This window comes from Salvelinus alpinus, chromosome 6 (assembly GCF_045679555.1).
Source record: "Salvelinus alpinus chromosome 6, SLU_Salpinus.1, whole genome shotgun sequence".
Taxonomy (NCBI): domain Eukaryota; kingdom Metazoa; phylum Chordata; class Actinopteri; order Salmoniformes; family Salmonidae; genus Salvelinus; species Salvelinus alpinus.
In genome coordinates, this window is record NC_092091.1 from 78088375 (window position 1) to 78106981 (window position 18607).

An 18607-nucleotide genomic window follows, 5' to 3' on the forward strand; every position below is an offset into this window, starting at 1 on the left:
AAAGTAGAATAGTAGTCAAAGATAATGTACATTTACATCCCATACTGACACATCTATTATGATTACTTCAGTCATTTTGATAACTAGTTAAAATGTAATAAACTTTGACACTAACTAATACTTAAGTAGGTAGGGTAATTCCTTACTTGTGGTGAGGGTTGTTGACACCAGTCGACTTTTCTTTCCATTTTCCAGCACAGTGCAGACAGTGATAGAGTACTGAGTAGCAGGTTTCAGGTCAGAGAGAGTGATGCTGTGTGAAGATGTGGAGATGATGTGTGGTTCTGTCCCTGGACAGCGGTAGGAGATCTGGTAATGATGTTGGGTTTGGTCCAATCCTGGTGGCTGGCTCCAGCTAACAGCAGCTGATGTGGTGTCCACTGAGTCAACAGTCAGCTGGTCTGGAACAGGAAGTACTAAGAGAAAATAGAATATTGTCAGGGCTATAGTTTAACTACAGAAATATACTGCAGGAAGAAAAGTTGAAAAGGCTGCTTGCAATTCCTTTAGATCTGGGAAGAAATAAGTTAAAAACAGACGTCACACAACAGAAGTTGGATTTGTAAAGTAACACAAATGAAGGGTTTCTGCTATATTCATTTAGTAGGATTTGTAAAGTAACACAAATTAAGGGTTTCTGCTATATTAATTTAGTAAGGGTGCTGTCCTGCTGACAGATTGTTGCCACACCAAAGATAAATAAATATAAATGAAAAGAATGTTGTAATTCTAGATCCCTCCACAATAACATGTGTTTAACACTGTAGTACTGATAAAGTTAAAGCAAGCAGAGGCAGATCAACTCCTTGACATAATGACTCACAGGAAGGGAAGAAAGCCTGAATTCAGATACTGTATTATAAACAACGTTTAATGATTTCAGCACCAAACTGCATGATGAGATCTGGGGAATTCACCATCATATATTTCTCATCAGGGAAGATACTGGACCTTTACATCCCATGCTGACTGTTACGGGTTTCGGTTCTGTTACGAGTTTCAGTTTCTTTGTCCATTTAGAGGTTGACTAGGTTGGGCGCTCTGATTGGAGTCAGTATTTGTTACAACTGTGCTGGCCCCGCTGTTATTTAAGAGCCGCTGGTCCTGCTGGTATTTAAGGGCCGCTGGCCCTGCTGGTATTTAAGAGCTGCTGGCCCTGCTGGTATTTAAGAGCTGCTGGCCCTGCTGGTATTTAAGAGCTGCTGGCCCTGCTGGTATTTAAGAGCTGCTGGTTCAGTGCATCAGATGGAGATGTATGGAGACCTAAACCTCATGTTAGGGTGGACACGGCATTTAGCCAAAAACTCCTGTTTATTTAGCTCCATATCCTTTTTACTCCAGATCCTGAGTTGGTGTTTGCTTATCTGAGACAAACCTTAGTGAACATCCATGGTGGGTGGCTTTTAGAACCCCTTACTAGTGGCTTTGCCATCTTTCAGTGGGAACCCCCATGGTGCCTTTCAGAATCCTTTTCTGGTTGTTTTTGGTTGTTGAAGCGATTATCTTTGTTTGTTCCCTTTTCGGGGAGCGATGACATTGTGTTTGTCTTTGGGGAATGTAAAACTGACACATCCATTATGATTTGTTAATTTACATTAGTCATTTTCATAACTAGTCAAAGTTTTGCACCAGACATCATACTTAAGGGTAATTCCTTACCTGTGGTGAAGGTTGTTGACACCAGTTTGCTTTGCTTTCCATTTTCCAGCTCAGTGCAGACAGTGACAGAGTACTGAGTACCACCTTGCAGGTCAGAGAGAGTGATGCTGTGTGAAGATGTGGTAGTGATGTGTGGTTTTGTCCCTGGACTCTGGTAGGAGATCTGGTAATGATGTTGGGTTTGGTTCAATCCTGGTGGCTGGTTCCAGCTAACAGCAGCTGATGTGGTGTCCACTGAGTCAACAGTCAGCTGGTCTGGAGCAGGAAGTACTAAAGGAAAATAGAATATTGTCAGGGCTACAGTTTAACTCCAGAAATAAAATGAAGGAAGAAAAGTAGAATATCAGTCGAAAAGTAGAAAAAGCTGCCTGCAATTCCTTTAGATATGGGAAGAAATAAGCTAAAAACAGAAGTCACACAACAGAAGTTGGATTTGTAAAGTAACACAAATGAAGTGTTTCTGCTATATTCATTTAGTAATGGTGTTGTCCCGCTGCCTGGAAAGGTGAATTTTTAGAAGTAGAAGCTCGCATTGTTTGGGTACAGACCTGGATAGTAAGACAGAACTCTGCAGGTTATCTTTGTAGTAGATTGCAACACCGCCACCTTTGGCAGTTCTATCTTGGCAGAACATTTTATAGTTAGGGATGAAAATGTCAGGGTTTTTGGTGGTTTTCCTAAGCCTGGATTCAGACACGGCTAAGACATCCGGGTTGGCAGAGTGTGCTAAAGCAGTGAGTAAAACAAACTTAGGGAGTAGGCTTCTAATGTTAACATGCATGAAACCAAGGCTTTTACGGTTACAGAACTTAACAAATGAGAACACCTGGGGAGTGGGAGTGGAGCTAGGCACGGCAGGTTCTGGATTAACCTCTACATCACCAGAGGAGGAGTAGGATAAGGGTACGGTTAAATGCTATAAGAACTGGCCGTCTAGCACGTTCGGAACAGATAGTAAAAGGAGCAGGTTTCTGGGCACGATAGCATAGATTCAAGGCATAATGTACAGACAAAGGTAAGGTAGGATGTGATTACATTGGAGGTAAACCTAGGCATTGAGTAATGAAGAGAGTGATATAGTCTCTAGAGACGTTTAAACCAGGTGATGTAATCGCATATGTAGGAGGTTATTTTTTATATCTAGTTAAAATCTTATAAACTTTGACACCAAACATAATACTTTAGTAGGGTAATTCCTTACTTGTGGTGAGGGTTGTTGACACCAGTTGACTTTTCTTTCCATTTTCCAGCTCAGTGCAGACAGTGACAGAGTACTGAGTACCACCTTGCAGGTCAGAGAGAGTGATGCTGTGTGAAGATGTGGTAGTGATGTGTGGTTCTGTCCCTGGACAGTGGTAGGAGATCTGGTAATGATGTTGGGTTTGGTCCAATCCTGGTGGCTGGCTCCAGCTAACAGCAGCTGATGTGGTGTCCACTGAGTCAACAGTCAGCTGGTCTGGAGCAGGAAGTACTAAGGGAAAATACATTATTGTCAGTGTTACAGTTTAACTCCAGAAATAAACTTCAGAAGGGAAAGTAGAATAGTTGTAATGAAGTAGAAAAGGCTGCTTGCAATTCCTTTAGATCTGGGAAGAAATAAGTTCAAAACAGACGTCACAACAGAAGTTGGATTTGTAAAGTAACACAAATGAAGGGTGTCTGCTATATTAATTTAGTAGGATTTGTAAAGTAACACAAATGAAGGGTGTCTGCTATATTCATTTAGTAGGATTTGTAAAGTAACACAAATGAAGGGTGTCTGCTATATTAATTTAGTAGGATTTGTAAAGTAACACAAATGAAGGGTGTCTGCTATATTCATTTAGTAGGATTTGTAAAGTAACACAAATGAAGGGTGTCTGCTACATTCATTTAGTAGGATTTGTAAAGTAACACAAATGAAGGGTGTCTGCTACATTCATTTAGTAGGATTTGTAAAGTAACACAAATGAAGGGTGTCTGCTATATTCATTTAGTAGGATTTGTAAAGTAACACAAATGAAGGGTTTCTGCTATATTCATTTAGTAGGATTTGTAAAGTAACACAAATGAAGGGTTTCTGCTATATTCATTTAGTAGGATTTGTAAAGTAACACAAATGAAGGGTTTCTGCTATATTCATTTAGTAGGATTTGCTGGTAATTAAGAGCTGCTGGCCCTGCTGGTATTTAAGAGCTTCTGGCCCTGCTGGTATTTAAGAGCTGCTGGCCCTGCTGGTATTTAAGAGCTGTTGGTTCAGTGCATCAGATGGAGAGCTGCTGGTCCTGCTGGTATTTAAGAGCTGTTGGTTCAGTGCATCAGATGGAGAGCTGCTGGTCCTGCTGGTATTTAAGAGCTGTTGGTTCAGTGCATCAGATGGAGAGCTGCTGGTCCTGCTGGTATTTAAGAGCTGCTGGTTCAGTGCATCAGATGGAGAGCTGCTGGTCCTATTGGTATTTAAGAGCTGCTGGTCCTGCTGGTATTTAAGAGCTGCTGGTCCTGCTGGTATTTATGAGCTGCTGGTTCAGTGCATCAGATTGAGAGATGTTGGGAGAACTACACCTCATGTTAAGGTGGCCATGGCATTTAGCCAGAAACTCCTGTTTATTTAGCTCCATATCCATTTTACTCCAGATCCTAAGTTGGTGTTTGCTTATCTGAGACAAACCTTAGTGAACATCCATGGTGGGTGGCTTTTAGAACCCCTTACTAGTGGCTTTGCCATCTTTCAGTGGGAACCCCCATGGTGCCTTTCAGAATCCTTTTTGAAACCTTTTCTGGTTGTTTTTGGTTGTTGAAGCGATTATCTTTGTTTGTTCCCTTTTCGGGGAGCGATGACATTGTATTTGTCTTTGGGGAATGTAAAACTGACACATCCATTATGATTTGTTAATTTACATTAGTCATTTTCATAACTAGTCAAAGTTTTGCACCAGACATCATACTTAAGAAGGGTAATTCCTTACCTGTGGTGAGGGTTGTTGACACCAGTTCACTTTGCTTTCCATTTTCCAGCACAGTGCAGACAGTGACGGAGTACTGAGTACTACATTGCAGGTCAGAGAGAGTGATGCTGTGTGAGGACGTGGTAGTGATGTGTGGTTCTGTCCCTGGACAGTGGTAGGAGATCTGGTAATGATGTTGGGTTTGGTCCAATCCTGGTGGCTGGTTCCAGCTAACAGCAGCTGATGTGGATTCCACTGAATCAACAGTCAGCTGGTCTGGAGCAGGAGGTACTAAGGGAAAATACATTATTGTTAGTGCAGCTTCAGTTTAACTCCAGAAATATATCACAGGAGGAAAAGTAGTCAAAGTAGGACATTCCTTTTGATGTGGGAAGAAATAAACTAAAAACATAAGTCACATTCATTACAAAACAGCTTCTGTTGTAACAAAAATTAAGTTTGTTATATTCATTAATTAATATAAATGAAAAGAATGTTGTAATTCTAAATCCTCTCCACAATAAATAGTGTTTTACACTGTACTACTGATGAAGTTAAAGCAATCAGAGGCAGATCAACTCCTTGACATAATGACTCACAGGAAGGGAAGAAAGCCTGAATTCAGACAGTGTATTATAAACAACTGTAACCCTCTCACCACAGGCTCAGATAAATCAATCCAGTAAGTATGGTGAAACGGACACTTAGTATATAATAAACCTGGCATGACTTAACTTGCTAGGGAAAAACCAGAGACCAGGGTTCTTACCTACAGATAGAATGGTTATATAGAAAATAATGAACGATACACTTTCATTCAATCTGCAATAGACATGACACCATACAATTTTAAAACAGGACTAAACCTAAACCTGGGTGCTAAACTGAAAATGTTAGTTGGCGCCGTTGGAGCTCAAAAAAACACTAGGCTAACCCCACAGTTACTCATGGTTTCGCAGAAACCCGTTGAAACCAACAGTTCCAAGGCTGTTACCTATTTATAATCCAATTCAACGAAGCACTCAAATTCCCTCAGACCAAACCGTCCTCTCCAGCTCCCGATCCGACAAACCCAAGCTAGCTGCCGAAGCGTCTGGAACCTTTGTTAATCCAGCCAAGCAGCAAGCGAATTGAGATGACTCTCTAGCTAAAATATTAAACTATACATTTTATTTTGTTAAGGTGAGGAAAGTAGAGTTCAGTTAAACGCAATTCTAGGAAAAAACTAAGTACACAAAACGTCTTCCCGCTTCACATGAGCATCTTCTTCTTCTATGGTATAATGGCGTTTGCAACAATTTGATGTCCATTCTGCCACCTACTGTGCGGGTGAACAACAATCCCCCAAAAAAGGAAATCATGTGGGTAAAAATAAATCGAATATCATGCAAACTATCAAAAAATATAAATAAATAATAATTAACTAAACAAAATCAACCTGCTTTTCTGTGAAAAAACAAATTCTTATCATGTTCCTACACAGGCTCAAAAGTAAGGTGACCAGATTTCTGAAATGAAAATCGGGGACATTTCCAATTTGGTGGTCAATATATCATTAAAATATCAAATGTTATTATCTATGAAATAAAAAAGGGGGACAATTCCAGTTTCATGTATTTAGTCTAACAGGCACACTGTGATAGGGAAAACAACTATATTACAGAAACACTACAGACAAGACAGAACTGTCCGATCTGAACAACCATTCAGTGGTCCTGGTAGAATAAGAGCATAAGAGAACATGAGCAAAATTGAAAAAACAGGCAATAGTATATGTGAAAAACTTACTTAACAACATAATAAAGAAATAAGACGATGATGTGATTAGTAACTACATAATATACTCATAACAACCTAATCTGTAATGTATAATGCAATCTTCTTCAGGATTGCTCTGTCTTTGGCCAGCTTCTCCATGAACTCCTGGCAGGGGAGGTTGAAGTTTGTCTTCACAATAAGCATGGCCTTGATGGTAGGAACAGTGAACATATTTCTTGCTGCTGTCCAAAAATCATTCATTTGGGAGAACACTCTCTCGACTGGTGCATTACTTCCAGGTAAGCACATGACAACAGATGCTAATCTAGCCAGGTTAGTGTGTGGGATGTCATTCTCTTTGAAGTGGGTAACCACCGTGCTCCATCTCTGACTAAGCGGTGTCTCAGATGTTTTCCATTCTTCAAAAGATTCCCTCCTTTAGGAACTTTTGCAGGCCAGTAACCTCATCAAACAATGCATCCTCACAGATGTGCTGCCATCATATATCTTACAATATCTGACTACTATTGGCAGCAGCTTTACATGTCCATGATTGGACACATCAATGGCCAGGGACACAAATTCAACTTGGTCTAGGTCCTGTGGTTGCCCATGGTGCTAACATGTTACAAACTATAGTGTCACATTTTGTCCTAGCACATGTAAACTTTGGCTCATAAAGCTTCCGTGTCAGTTGTGCTGTGCAGTCCATAGATCTGTAACTATGATTGTGTCGCATAGTGTGGTATGCAAAGACACCCTCCTGCACAGCTAAATCATATTCTTCTTGGGAAGGCACTACCTTCTTGAAGATTGTGGTGACAGAGGGCATTCCAACACAGGCAATCAGAGAGGCTTTATGCTTTTTCGTCTGTTGACTGTCGTTCTTTTGACTGTCGTTCGTACCACTGTCGTTCTTCCCCCGCTGCCAATTGAAAAAGAGGAAATACAAAGGGTGCAGCGAACCATTCTATCGTCTTGACCTGAGCGTATAAATGGAAATTCTCTCATGTCATTAAAATGACATTTCCACTTCTTGGAAAGAGCCATTGTACCTCCTCTGTCTGCTCTTCTTACTCTCTTAACTTTTTCTTCTGCTCCAATCTTTCTCCTCCTCTTTTCTTCACTCGTCTTCCTTCTTTTTCTTCCTTTCCTTCTCTTCTCCTTTCCACCTCACTCTTCTCGCTTCACTCTTTTTACTCCCTTCATTTTTCCTTCCTCTCCAATCTTTAATAATAAATAGTACACTATTAGATAAAATAATTTGGTTAACTGATTCCCATTGCTTGCCTCATTTTTGTATTTTATCTCAAAAACATTGTTTGGAATAATAAATTGTCAGGCTCTGTAATCATATCTTTACCTTTCCTCCTCTCTCTCTCTTTCACTCTTCCTATCCAGTCTTCCTCCTCTCCACTCTCTAACAGAAAACATTATGCTAATGTTATCCATGAAAATTTCAAAATATATTTTCACACTACTTATTATAATGACAAACCATTAAAATTGTCATCTACAAATAAATATTCTCATAATTAATTGTGCATTCATTTAATATAATCATATTTTCAAAATATCCCGTCCACTGCATGTTTACATGTGAACGTTTTTTAACCTAGCTAACGTTACCATGACAGTAACGTTAGCAAGCCAACCTAGCTAGATTAATTTAGTCGACATTGCTAATGTTAGCTAGCATAACCTATTTAAAACCTTATAGAGCAGATCATCTATCTATATAATATAACATTATAACATCACTAGCTAGTATCTCAAACGATTGTAACTTACCTGGCTTGAAAAGACGTTTGTGGTGATGTTGTGGATTCACTTGACACTTGCTAACTTCTGGCCGAGTTTTCCACAAAAGTTTTCTCTAAAACTAGCGCGAGCAAGTAGTTAGTAGAAGAAGAAGAAGAGTGAATGAAGCTGCTATAGCGAGCAGCCCCCTCTGCTGGACAAAACAAGCACAACGCGATTGAGACGTCAACCGGTAGGCTCTGCTGCCCGGTCTTTCTTGCCACGTGAAATATTATTTCACTTTGCAGTCTGTTTTTAATGCACTGTTAAAAACTGGGACATTTCCGGGGACAGCTCCAGCCGGAGACAGGCCACCAAAAACGGGGAGTGTCCCCGGAAAACGGGGACGTCTGGTCACCCTACTCAAAAGACTCCTGTGAAGGCGGGACATTTCCTATCGGCAACAGTCCTTGCAGTGCTTCTGCCCTGAAGTCTTTGAGCCCCAAAAACTTATTGGCTGCAGATATAATGATGTCCAGCTTCTTGGACTTCTTAGACACTTGTGCTGTACAATCAATCACTGTGGCTACAAATGCCACAAAATTCACTTTCTTCACAATGAGTGTATCCAGATAACTCGACTGTCTTAAAACACTAGCAACTGGTTGCACTGCATCCATCGGCTTATTGCAACATGGTTGCCTCTTGCCCCTTTGATTTTCTTCACCGCCTCCACAGAGCAAATCTGCTGCACATCCCTGATCTTTGACACCCCAACCTCCTTCACCCGAACAGGTCACTCAAGGAAGCCCGGAGTATGATCCCCACCACAGTTTAAACATTTTCCATTGACAGATTCTTCAATACCATACTTCTCCTATCTGCAAACATTTGACACATGACCGTTTTCCCACACTGTAATGGTTTGAACACAAATGCTCTCGCTGTACACCTCACATATCCAAGCTTCACATGTTCAGGTAGTCTCTTCAAACAACAATAATATCTATAGGCTTTTCTCCTTCCTTCCATTTACCATACGGATCAGGCGACATGCACTGTCCACTCCTGTGATTTTCTGACTAAGGTACTCGTCATCTATATCCAACGAGACTCCAGCTACAACTCCTTTGGCAGGCGCCCTGCTCCGAAGATCAATACACATTTCTTCTGATGTGGACAATTGTCCCAGAACCAGTGCACGCTTCTTCATCAACACAATGAACCAAAACAAGGGCACTTCTAGTCACCTTGATTGAATCCACCTTTCCCACTGCTTTCTTCACCGTCCTCGATATGACAAATGGATTTCCTAAATGAATCTTTATGTCTAAATAACGCAGTCCAAAAATAAATGCATTATTGGACCAGACCTTGTCTTCACAAAAACATCTCTCGCCCTTCTTCCTTCTCTTTCTCAGCAACAACAGAAAAACCAGTGAAACCCTCTGCACACCACCCATAGTCCATCTTGATTGGCCCTAACGATCAGACACCCTTGACGTAAACAGAAACTGTCCCAACATATTTCAAGTAACAGTACATAGTAATTTAACCAACTTAGGCCCAACAGTGAATGCTGTAGTAAAACGTAGAGTTTATGTAAATTAAACAAATCTGATTAAATGTTTATAATGTGTACAAAATATACATCCACATTATTACGTAAATCATATTTCTCAATACATGTTTTAACAGGGTATTACACAACCTTTATAGATTTCAACACCAAACTGCATTATGAGATCTGGGGAATTCACCATCATATAGTTTTGTACCTTTATATCCCATGCTGACACACATCCATTAGGATTAGTTCATTTACATTAGTCATTCTGATAAACATTCACACCAGAAATGATACTTAAGTAGGGTACTTACTTGTTGTGAGGGTTGTTAACACCAGTTTACTTTGCTTTTCATTTTCCAGCACAGTGCAGACAGTGACAGAGTATTCAGTGCCAGGTTTCAGGTCAGAGAGAGTGATGCTGTGTGAAGATGTGGTAGTGATGTGTGGTTCTGTCCCTGAACAGCGGTAGGAGATCTGGTAATGATGTTGGGTTTGGTCCAATCCTGGTGGCTGGTTCCAGCTAACAGCAGCTGATGTGGTGTCCACTGAGTCAACAGTCAGCTGGTCTGGAGCAGGAAGTACTAAGGGAAAATACATTATTGTCAGGGCTACAGTTTAACTCTAGAAATATATTACAGGAGGAAAAGTAGAAAAGACCAGCTTGCAATTACTTTTGATATGGAAAGAAACAAGCTAAAAAAATCATTTGAAGTCACACAACAACAACAACAAAAATTCTGCAGTGTTTAAAATCCAATAACAAGGTGTGGATACCAAAAGTTGTTTTCAATTTAAACTTATTTCAGAAGAAATGGGGAATTATTTAAGAAACGTGCAAAGGTGCTATTATATTTGGCAGCACCTTTATATCATTTAAAAGAATGCTGTGATAAATCCTCTGCACAATAACAATAATATTATAATTTTAAACAATTTTATGGAATTGTAAGGTATTTCAAGGCACATTATCTTTATACTGTAGATGCCGTTGTCTAATAAGGAGAGGGGTGCACGGCACAGACAAAAGATTAACGCAGATCCAGTTGCTAGGGAGGAAAGACTAGCCAGAAGAAAAGCAAGGTATTGTTTTCATGGTTTCATGCTACTGTCAGCAACAGAATAGGATATAAAGCTGGGTGGATAACACTTAACATTAAGCTGCACTATTACACTGTAGTTCATGTTTTATTGCCCTACAGTTAAGGTATAACTGATGGACTATATTAGTTAACATAATATTACACACACACACACACAATTATGGATTAAAAATGGATCATGAATTATATTAGTTAATACCTGCTTCACATTTGGGGCACTTTATGAAAAATCGAGACTGTACAAGTTTGAATTGAAGTAGTTTGATGGGCATTTTATGTAGCTATTTTGTGTAGATATCTTGAAATGGCATTTGTGTACCTGCACTGAATAGAAATGTACCAGTTACAGTGTAACAATGCACAACTACAACATGAACTATCATGTAATAATCGTGTAATAATGCAACTTAATGCAACGTAAAGTGTTGCCACAGACAGGCTCAAATTATAGTAAAGTGATTATTATTAACATTAGCAATGAAATAGTAACAAAACATGTTGATAGAGAAAGGGAGAGGGAGTTGATTTAACTTTTAAACTTTGATTAAGTGTTATCATTGTATACCCTACTATTAATAGACTACTAATAACATAACTAGTACTGCTATATAAATAATTGTTGCTACTATAGGCTATATTAGATAGACATGTAGGCTACACTTACATGTACAACGTTTTATATGCATATCCACTTCATCACATGCATTATTTGATTTGAGCATTGAGGACCAGCATTGAATACTGTTTTACTTAACAAGTCAACCACTTTAACAGTGTTTGCCACCAGAAAGCAATGATGATGGTACATGCTACTTGATTCTAATATCTTATAGTGAATATTTAGGCATTATAAATGCACTTACAGGGCATTATATGTGTATGCATCATAGAAAGTGTTACTGGATATTTCCTTTGTGTTTTGCAGCTCATGAACACAACATTTAAGATTCAATCTTTGAAGTTCAGTGTTCTCCTCTAGCACTTTATCAGGAGGTGTCTATCACAGTAAATGGGCAAAATATTTGACCTTTATTTAACTAGGCAAGTCAGTTAAGAACAAATTCTTAATTTCAATGACAGCCTAGGAACAGTGGGTTAACTGCCTTGTTCAGGGGCAGAACGACAGATTTGTACCTTGTCAGCTCGGGGATTTGATCTTGCAGCCTTTCGGTTACTAGTCCAACGCTCTAACCACTAGGCTACGCTGCCGCCCCAATAACTAATCTCAATGTAATTAAGGTGCAGTGAATCAGTATTATTACCATTCATGTTTGAATGGAGAGGCAATGGGAAAAGCAAGCAACAAAGACAACGCTTCACACAGGTGAATTCTTGCGTGTAAAATATTCTCGCTCATTGAATTCTTAAAATACAGTCTAGTGATAAAATTAGCAAAATACACTAGATATACAAAAGTATGTGGACACTCCTTCAAATTAGTGGATTTGGCTATTTCAGCCACACCCATTGCTGACAGGTGTATAAAATCAAGCACATAGCCATGCAATCTCCATATACATACATTGGCAGTAGAATGACCTTACCGAAGAGCTCAGTGACTTTCAATGTGGCATCGTCATAGGATGCCACCTTTCCAACAAGTTAGTTCGTAAAATTTCTGCCCTGCTAGTGCTGCCTCGGTCAACTGTAAGTGCTGCTATTGTGAAGTGGAAAAGTCTAGGAGCAACAATGGCTCAGCCGCGAAGTGGTAGGACACTTACTACCGAGTTCCAAACTGCCTCTGTACGCACAATAGCTGTTCGTTGGGAGCTTCATGAAATGGGTTTCCATAGCTGAACAGTCGCACACAAGCCTAAGATCACCATGTGAAATGTCAAGCGTCGGCTGGAGTGGTGTAAAGCCCGCCGCCAATGGACTCTGGAACAGTGGAAACACGTTCTCTGGAGTGATGAATCACGCTTCACCATTTGGCAGTAAGAGGGACGAATCTGGGTTTTGCAGATGCCAGGAGAACGCTACCTGCCCCAATGCATCGTGCCGACTGTAATGTTTGGTGGAGGAGGAAAAATGGTCTGGGGCTGTTTTCATGGTTCAGGCCCCTTAGTTCCAGTAGTGGGAAATCTTAACGCTAGAGCTTACAATTACGTTCTAGACGATTCTGTGCTTCCAACTTTGTGGCAACAGTTTGGGGAAGGCCCTTTCCTGCTTCAGGATGACAATGTCCCCTTTCCATAGTGAGGTCCATAAAGAAATGGTTTGACGCGATCTTGTGGAAGAACTTGACTGGCCTGAACTTGACTGGCCTGCACAGAGCCTTGACCTCAACCCCATCGAACACCTTTGGGATGAATTGGAAAGCGAACCGCGAGCCAGGCCTAATCGCCCAACATCAGGACACGACCTCACGAGTTCTCTTGTGTCTGAATGGAAGCAGATCCCCGCAGCAATGTTCCAACATCTAGTAGAAAGCCTCCCTAGAAGAGTGGAGGCTCTTATAGCAGCAAAACAGGGACCAACTCCATATTAATGCCAATGATTTTGGAATGAAATGTTCGATAAGCAGGTGTCCACATACTTTTGGTCATGTAGTGTATATAATAAATACATTTGTTTAAGTTAATGATGAATGCAAAAGAGAACCTGATCATTCGGAACTCATTGAACTCATGTTCAAAGGGAAGTTGACTGATGTATGTAACGCTGAATTTAAATTCTTACTTGCGAGAGCTAAAAAGTTATTTTTGTCAAATGTAAAAAGTAGGCAACAACACCAGCCTTGTTTAAGGCACAGGCCTATGATATGATGGAAAACATTTTTTATCCCAGACCATTATTGTCCTTGTTTTATTCTCCTTATATCCTCTTGATACATTCATTCAATTATATTTTATGTGTAAAGGCTAGTAAGCATACTGTCCTCCTTCATGTCACACACAGGTGAGGCGACGGGCGTTTTCCTTGTCACGAAGACATAACAAATGTTAGACTTTGACCCTGTTGCAACGTCTGTTGTCATGGTTACCCAACTGCTACAGCAAATAGACAGTGCAAAATACATTTCTCCTGTGGAATTCCCTGCTTTTATTTCGTCACACACAACCCAAACCTAAGCTATTTTCTGTCATTAGCTCACCATTACCTTGTAAATAATGACATTGTTATGAGTTTCTTTTCCAGTAATAATGAATACAAACATTTTAAAGTTATTAATGAACTTAAACATTGTTTAGAAAGTTGATTTTAGTTGCCTGGCTTGCTAGATTAACATATATTATAGTGAACAAACATATAAATGCAGCATGCAAAAATTTCAACGATTTTACTGAGATAGCTTTAAAAATGTAGGGGTGTGAATCAGAAATCCAGTCCGTAACTGGTCAGACAACCATTTGCCTCATGCAGCCAACACATCTCCTTCGCATAGAGTTGATCAGGCTGTTGATTGTGGTCTGTAGAATGTTGTCCCACTCCTCTTCAATGGCTGTGCGAAGTTACTGGATATTGGTGGGAACTGGAACACGCTGTCGTACATGTCGACCCAGAGCATCCCAAACATGCTCACTGGGTGACATGTCTGGTGAGTATGCAGGCCATGCAAGAACTGGGACATTTTCAGCTTCCAGGAATTGTGTTCAGATCCTTGTGACATGGGGAGGTGCATTATCATGATGAAACATGAGGCGATGGTGGTGGATGAATGGCACGACATTGGGCATCAGAATCTCAGTGTATCTCTGTACATTCAAAATGGCATTGATAAAATGCAATGGTGTTTGTTGTCCATAGCTTATGCCTGCCCATACCATAACCCCACCGCCACCATGCATATTTTGTTCACAACGTTGACATCAGCAAGCCGTTCTCCCACACAAAACCTACACTCTGTCTGCCATCTGCCCGGCACAGTTGAAACCGGGATTCATCTGTGAAGAGCACACTTCTCCAGTGTGCCTGTGGCCATCGAAGGTGAGCATTTGCCCACTGAATTCAATTACGACGGCGAACTGCACTTAGGTCAAGACCCTGGTGAGGACGATGTGCACGCGGATGAGCTTCCCTGAGATGGTTTATGAAAGAAATGATTTGGTTGTGCAAACCCACACGTGGTCTGTGGTTGTGAGGCCGGGTTCGACGGACTGCCAAATTCTCTAAAACAACGTTGTAGGCGTCTTGTAGTAAAGAAATGAACATTCAATTATCCGGCAACAGCTCTGGTGGACATTGCTGCAGTCAATGTGCCAATTGCACACTCCCTCAAAACTTGAGACGTCTGTGGGATTATGTTGTTTGACACAACTGTACATTTTCGAGTGTCCTTTTATTGTCCATAGCACACTATACATGTTGCAATTATATTTTTGTTCAGTGTAAATTCATTTTTAAAATACAGCAGTTTTTGTGTTTTATACTTTTTCATAACGGCAAGGACAAGTTTAATGTCATATGACAATATAATGTTCATTATGTCACTGCAAAAATTGGCTACAGACATGTAAATAGACCAACTGTAAACCAGCCTATACTTATAACCTTTAAATAGTTTAGAAATGCTTATTAATAAAACATTTATGGCAGTGTTACCAAATCATATGTTATTGAAAGTGGAGTATGTCGTGGTAAACATTTACATTTTAGTCATTTAGCAGACATGAGGTGTAAGAGCAATGAATGGAGCTGGTATGAAGAACTTTAATAGGAGACAATACCTTGGGTTGTTTCCGTGCTTCTTCCTGAGAATCCCTCCTCTGGTTTCGACTCATCTCTGACTTGTTTCAGTGGCTTTTCCTCTTCAAAGTTCTATAAAAAGTAGAATTCACAGGTTAACACGTTTAATACATTATGATGTTGAATCTACAACTCCAGAATAAAGCACAACAGGTTCAGAATTAGGGATATTTAATGCCGTGTTCAGCATGTCTAGTTTCGGTTTAATGCACACTAAGGGTACAGTCAGACTGATCGCATGAACATGGCTGAAATCGTATAGAACATACATCATTGTCAGTTTTTGTGTGTCAAAAGTATTACTCAAATCAAATATTTTCTGATGCCTGACGAGTTGCATACATTAAAATACGGAGCGTTTGTGTGCTTTATTTTGTTTTACAATCGTCTCCGTTGTCATTCATCCAGCAACAGATAACTCCCCCCCAAAAAGCAGAAGTTCCACACAAAATCCCAATGTGTCTACATTGATAACGTCACATCATAGGGGGTAGACATTTGGAAAAGGTTACTTTATATTTTTTACATGAAAATGTTCTATATTGAGCCCAAACTCTAGTGGATTACGTGCTACCAACCCGTTTTTGGAAAAATAAAGTAATGTGTTGGCAAGCCGTTTTTCCATGGCAATTTCCAAACGTCCACTAGGGGCAACGTGCGTGCCTGTTACCATCTAGTACAGGGGTTTTCAAACCTTTCCTCGGAGACCCCCAGATGTTTCACAATTTTGCTGTAGACCTGAAGTAGCTCACTGATTCATCTAACCAAGGGCTTGATGATTAGTTGACAAGTTGAATCAGGTGTGCTAGTTCTGGAATAGTTCAAATCCATGGAATGGCTGGGGGTCCAAGAGGAGAGGTTTGACCACCTCTGATCTGGTAAGCTCGTGACAAGCCAGGGTGGTTAGGATGGGTGTGAGGATGGGCTAAAACTGCAAGCTACAGCTCTGAGCATTGTGGGTTCAATCCTAGTGCTAGACACAACTTTATTTATATATATATGTATATATATATATATGTATATATTTCACCCTATCCTAAACCATAAGCGGCAATCTGTGATTGCTACATCCACGTTTTTACTCTTAAATGAATGATATATATCCACTTCCTCGTGAGCTTAGTTCAACATTGGAACCTCGTCAGAACCCATAATATACACTTTTTTTTACTTCATTAATTGTAAACAAACCACGATATAGGCTCAGGTTTCTGAATTTACCAAAACAGAGGTCAGCAGATGCTTTGTTGTTTCAACTGCTGATTGGCCCTTAAAAAGGTTAAGGTACAATATATCCATGTTAAAACAGCAGCCATAACATCTCCAAACAGTCCATGATAACCGATTCAACTTTTATAGTGTACCTAAAAGCAGTGCAACAATGTCACCTTTTTCCTCCAGATACAAATGTGCCAAAAAGACATCAAGGTTTTCTAGAATCTCTGAGTTACTCAACCGTCCAATAGGAACAGGGTGTACTGGGCTTTCCTCGTGCTCTCAAGGAAGATAATAGTCAACAGTGAGAGACACAGGCAGGAGATCACTACCGGTTTCTGGACTTCTCATAGCGGGAGAAGTATGGTTTCAACATGTTGACATGACACAGCCAGGTTTTTTTCCCCTGCGCTCTGGCCTGAAGTCATCGCTAACGAAACCAGGACATGATCACTCACATCGAAAGTGTGGGTTCAGGGCTTTCGATCATACCAAACTTTCACTTCTGTTTGCGCCTTCTCCAGATTCTTACTGGCAAACTCACAGGAGCGGAGAAATCTGTATTGAAAAGCGTAAACGTGCTCCAACAAATTTGTTTTTGTTTTTGAGGTGTTGTCCTGCAACAACTTCTCTTTCAACAAGCTCAAAGGACCTCTGACATGATGTCCAAACATGAGCTCATTCAGACTGAAACTCCCGCGCTGTAAATAGCACAAGAGGGACTCCTTCATCCCTGTCTTTCTCAAACTCAAAGCAGTAAGCTCTCAATGTATACTTCAAAGTCTTATTAACCTTTACCGAACCTCAACCCCGTATCCGGGATCACCCCCCACCCCCCACACACTGATTAGCATAGATAGCATAGCTTCAGAAGTAGATAGTAGCATCTAAATATCATTAAATCACAAGTCCAAGACACCAGATGAAAGATACAGATCTTGTGAATAAAGCCACCATTTCAGATTTTTAAAATGTTTTACAGGGAAGACAAAATATGTAAATCTATTAGCTAAACACGTTAGCAAAATACACCACTATTCTAACTCCATCAGTTTCTTACTCCTTCAGGTGCTATCACCAATTCGGCTCAACTAAGATATTGATATCCACTAACCAAGAAAAAACCTCTTCAGATGACAGTCTGATAACATATTCATGGTATAGGATAGTTTTTGTTAGAAAAAAGTGCATATTTCAGGTAGAAATCACAGTTTACAATTGCACCGACCATCGCAAATCGACTAGAATTACTAGATAGAGCAACGTGTATGACCAATTTACTCATCATAAAACATTTCATAAGAATAGACAAAGCATAGCAATGGAAAGACCCAGATCTTGTGATTCCAGACAATATTTCAGATTTTCTAAGCGTTTTACAGCGAAAACACAATAAATCGATAAGTTAGCATACTACATGTGAAAACGTTACCAGAGCATCGATTCCAGCCAAAGAGCGCTATAACGTAATCACCGCCAAAAGATATTAATTTTTTCACTAACCTTCTCAGAATTCTTCCGATGACACTCCTGTAACATCATTTTACAACATACATATACAGTTTGTTCGAAAAGGTGCATATTTAGCCATACAAAACCGTGGTTACACAATGAAAATACTAGGAAATCAAGCCTCAATATGTCTGACGTCATCTATCAGAGTGATCTAGTTTAATTAAAAGCTAATCATATACTTGACTAAAAAATACAGGGTTGACAGGAATCGAAAGACAAATTAGTTCTTAATGCAACCGCTGATTTACATTTTTAAAATTATCCTTACTTTTCAATACAGGGTTGGCCAAGTGAAGCTATACAAAACAAAATGGCGATGTATGCGTTTAAAATATTTCGACAGAAACACGGTTTATCATATTAAATATTGCTTACTTTGAGCTGATCTTCCATCATATTCTTGGGCAATGTATCCTTTCTATGTTATAAACGTCTTTTGG

At 39.9% G+C, this 18607-nt stretch overlaps 1 protein-coding gene across 10 annotated transcripts in view; it reads right to left on the minus strand.

Moving 5' to 3' along the window:
- LOC139579463 (receptor-type tyrosine-protein phosphatase H-like) overlaps nucleotides 1–18607 on the minus strand; it is a 307157-nt gene that overhangs the window by 265729 nt on the left and 22821 nt on the right. For all 10 annotated transcript variants that reach the window (XM_071408157.1, XM_071408161.1, XM_071408162.1 and 7 more), the window contains 6 exons: nucleotides 15419–15509; nucleotides 9963–10232; nucleotides 4605–4874; nucleotides 2861–3130; nucleotides 1660–1929; nucleotides 147–416 (listed from right to left, as the gene is read on the minus strand). In XM_071408157.1, coding sequence (XP_071264258.1) covers nucleotides 147–416; nucleotides 1660–1929; nucleotides 2861–3130; nucleotides 4605–4874; nucleotides 9963–10232; nucleotides 15419–15509 — 1441 coding nt within the window. The remainder of the gene's footprint in view (nucleotides 1–146; nucleotides 417–1659; nucleotides 1930–2860; nucleotides 3131–4604; nucleotides 4875–9962; nucleotides 10233–15418; nucleotides 15510–18607) is intronic.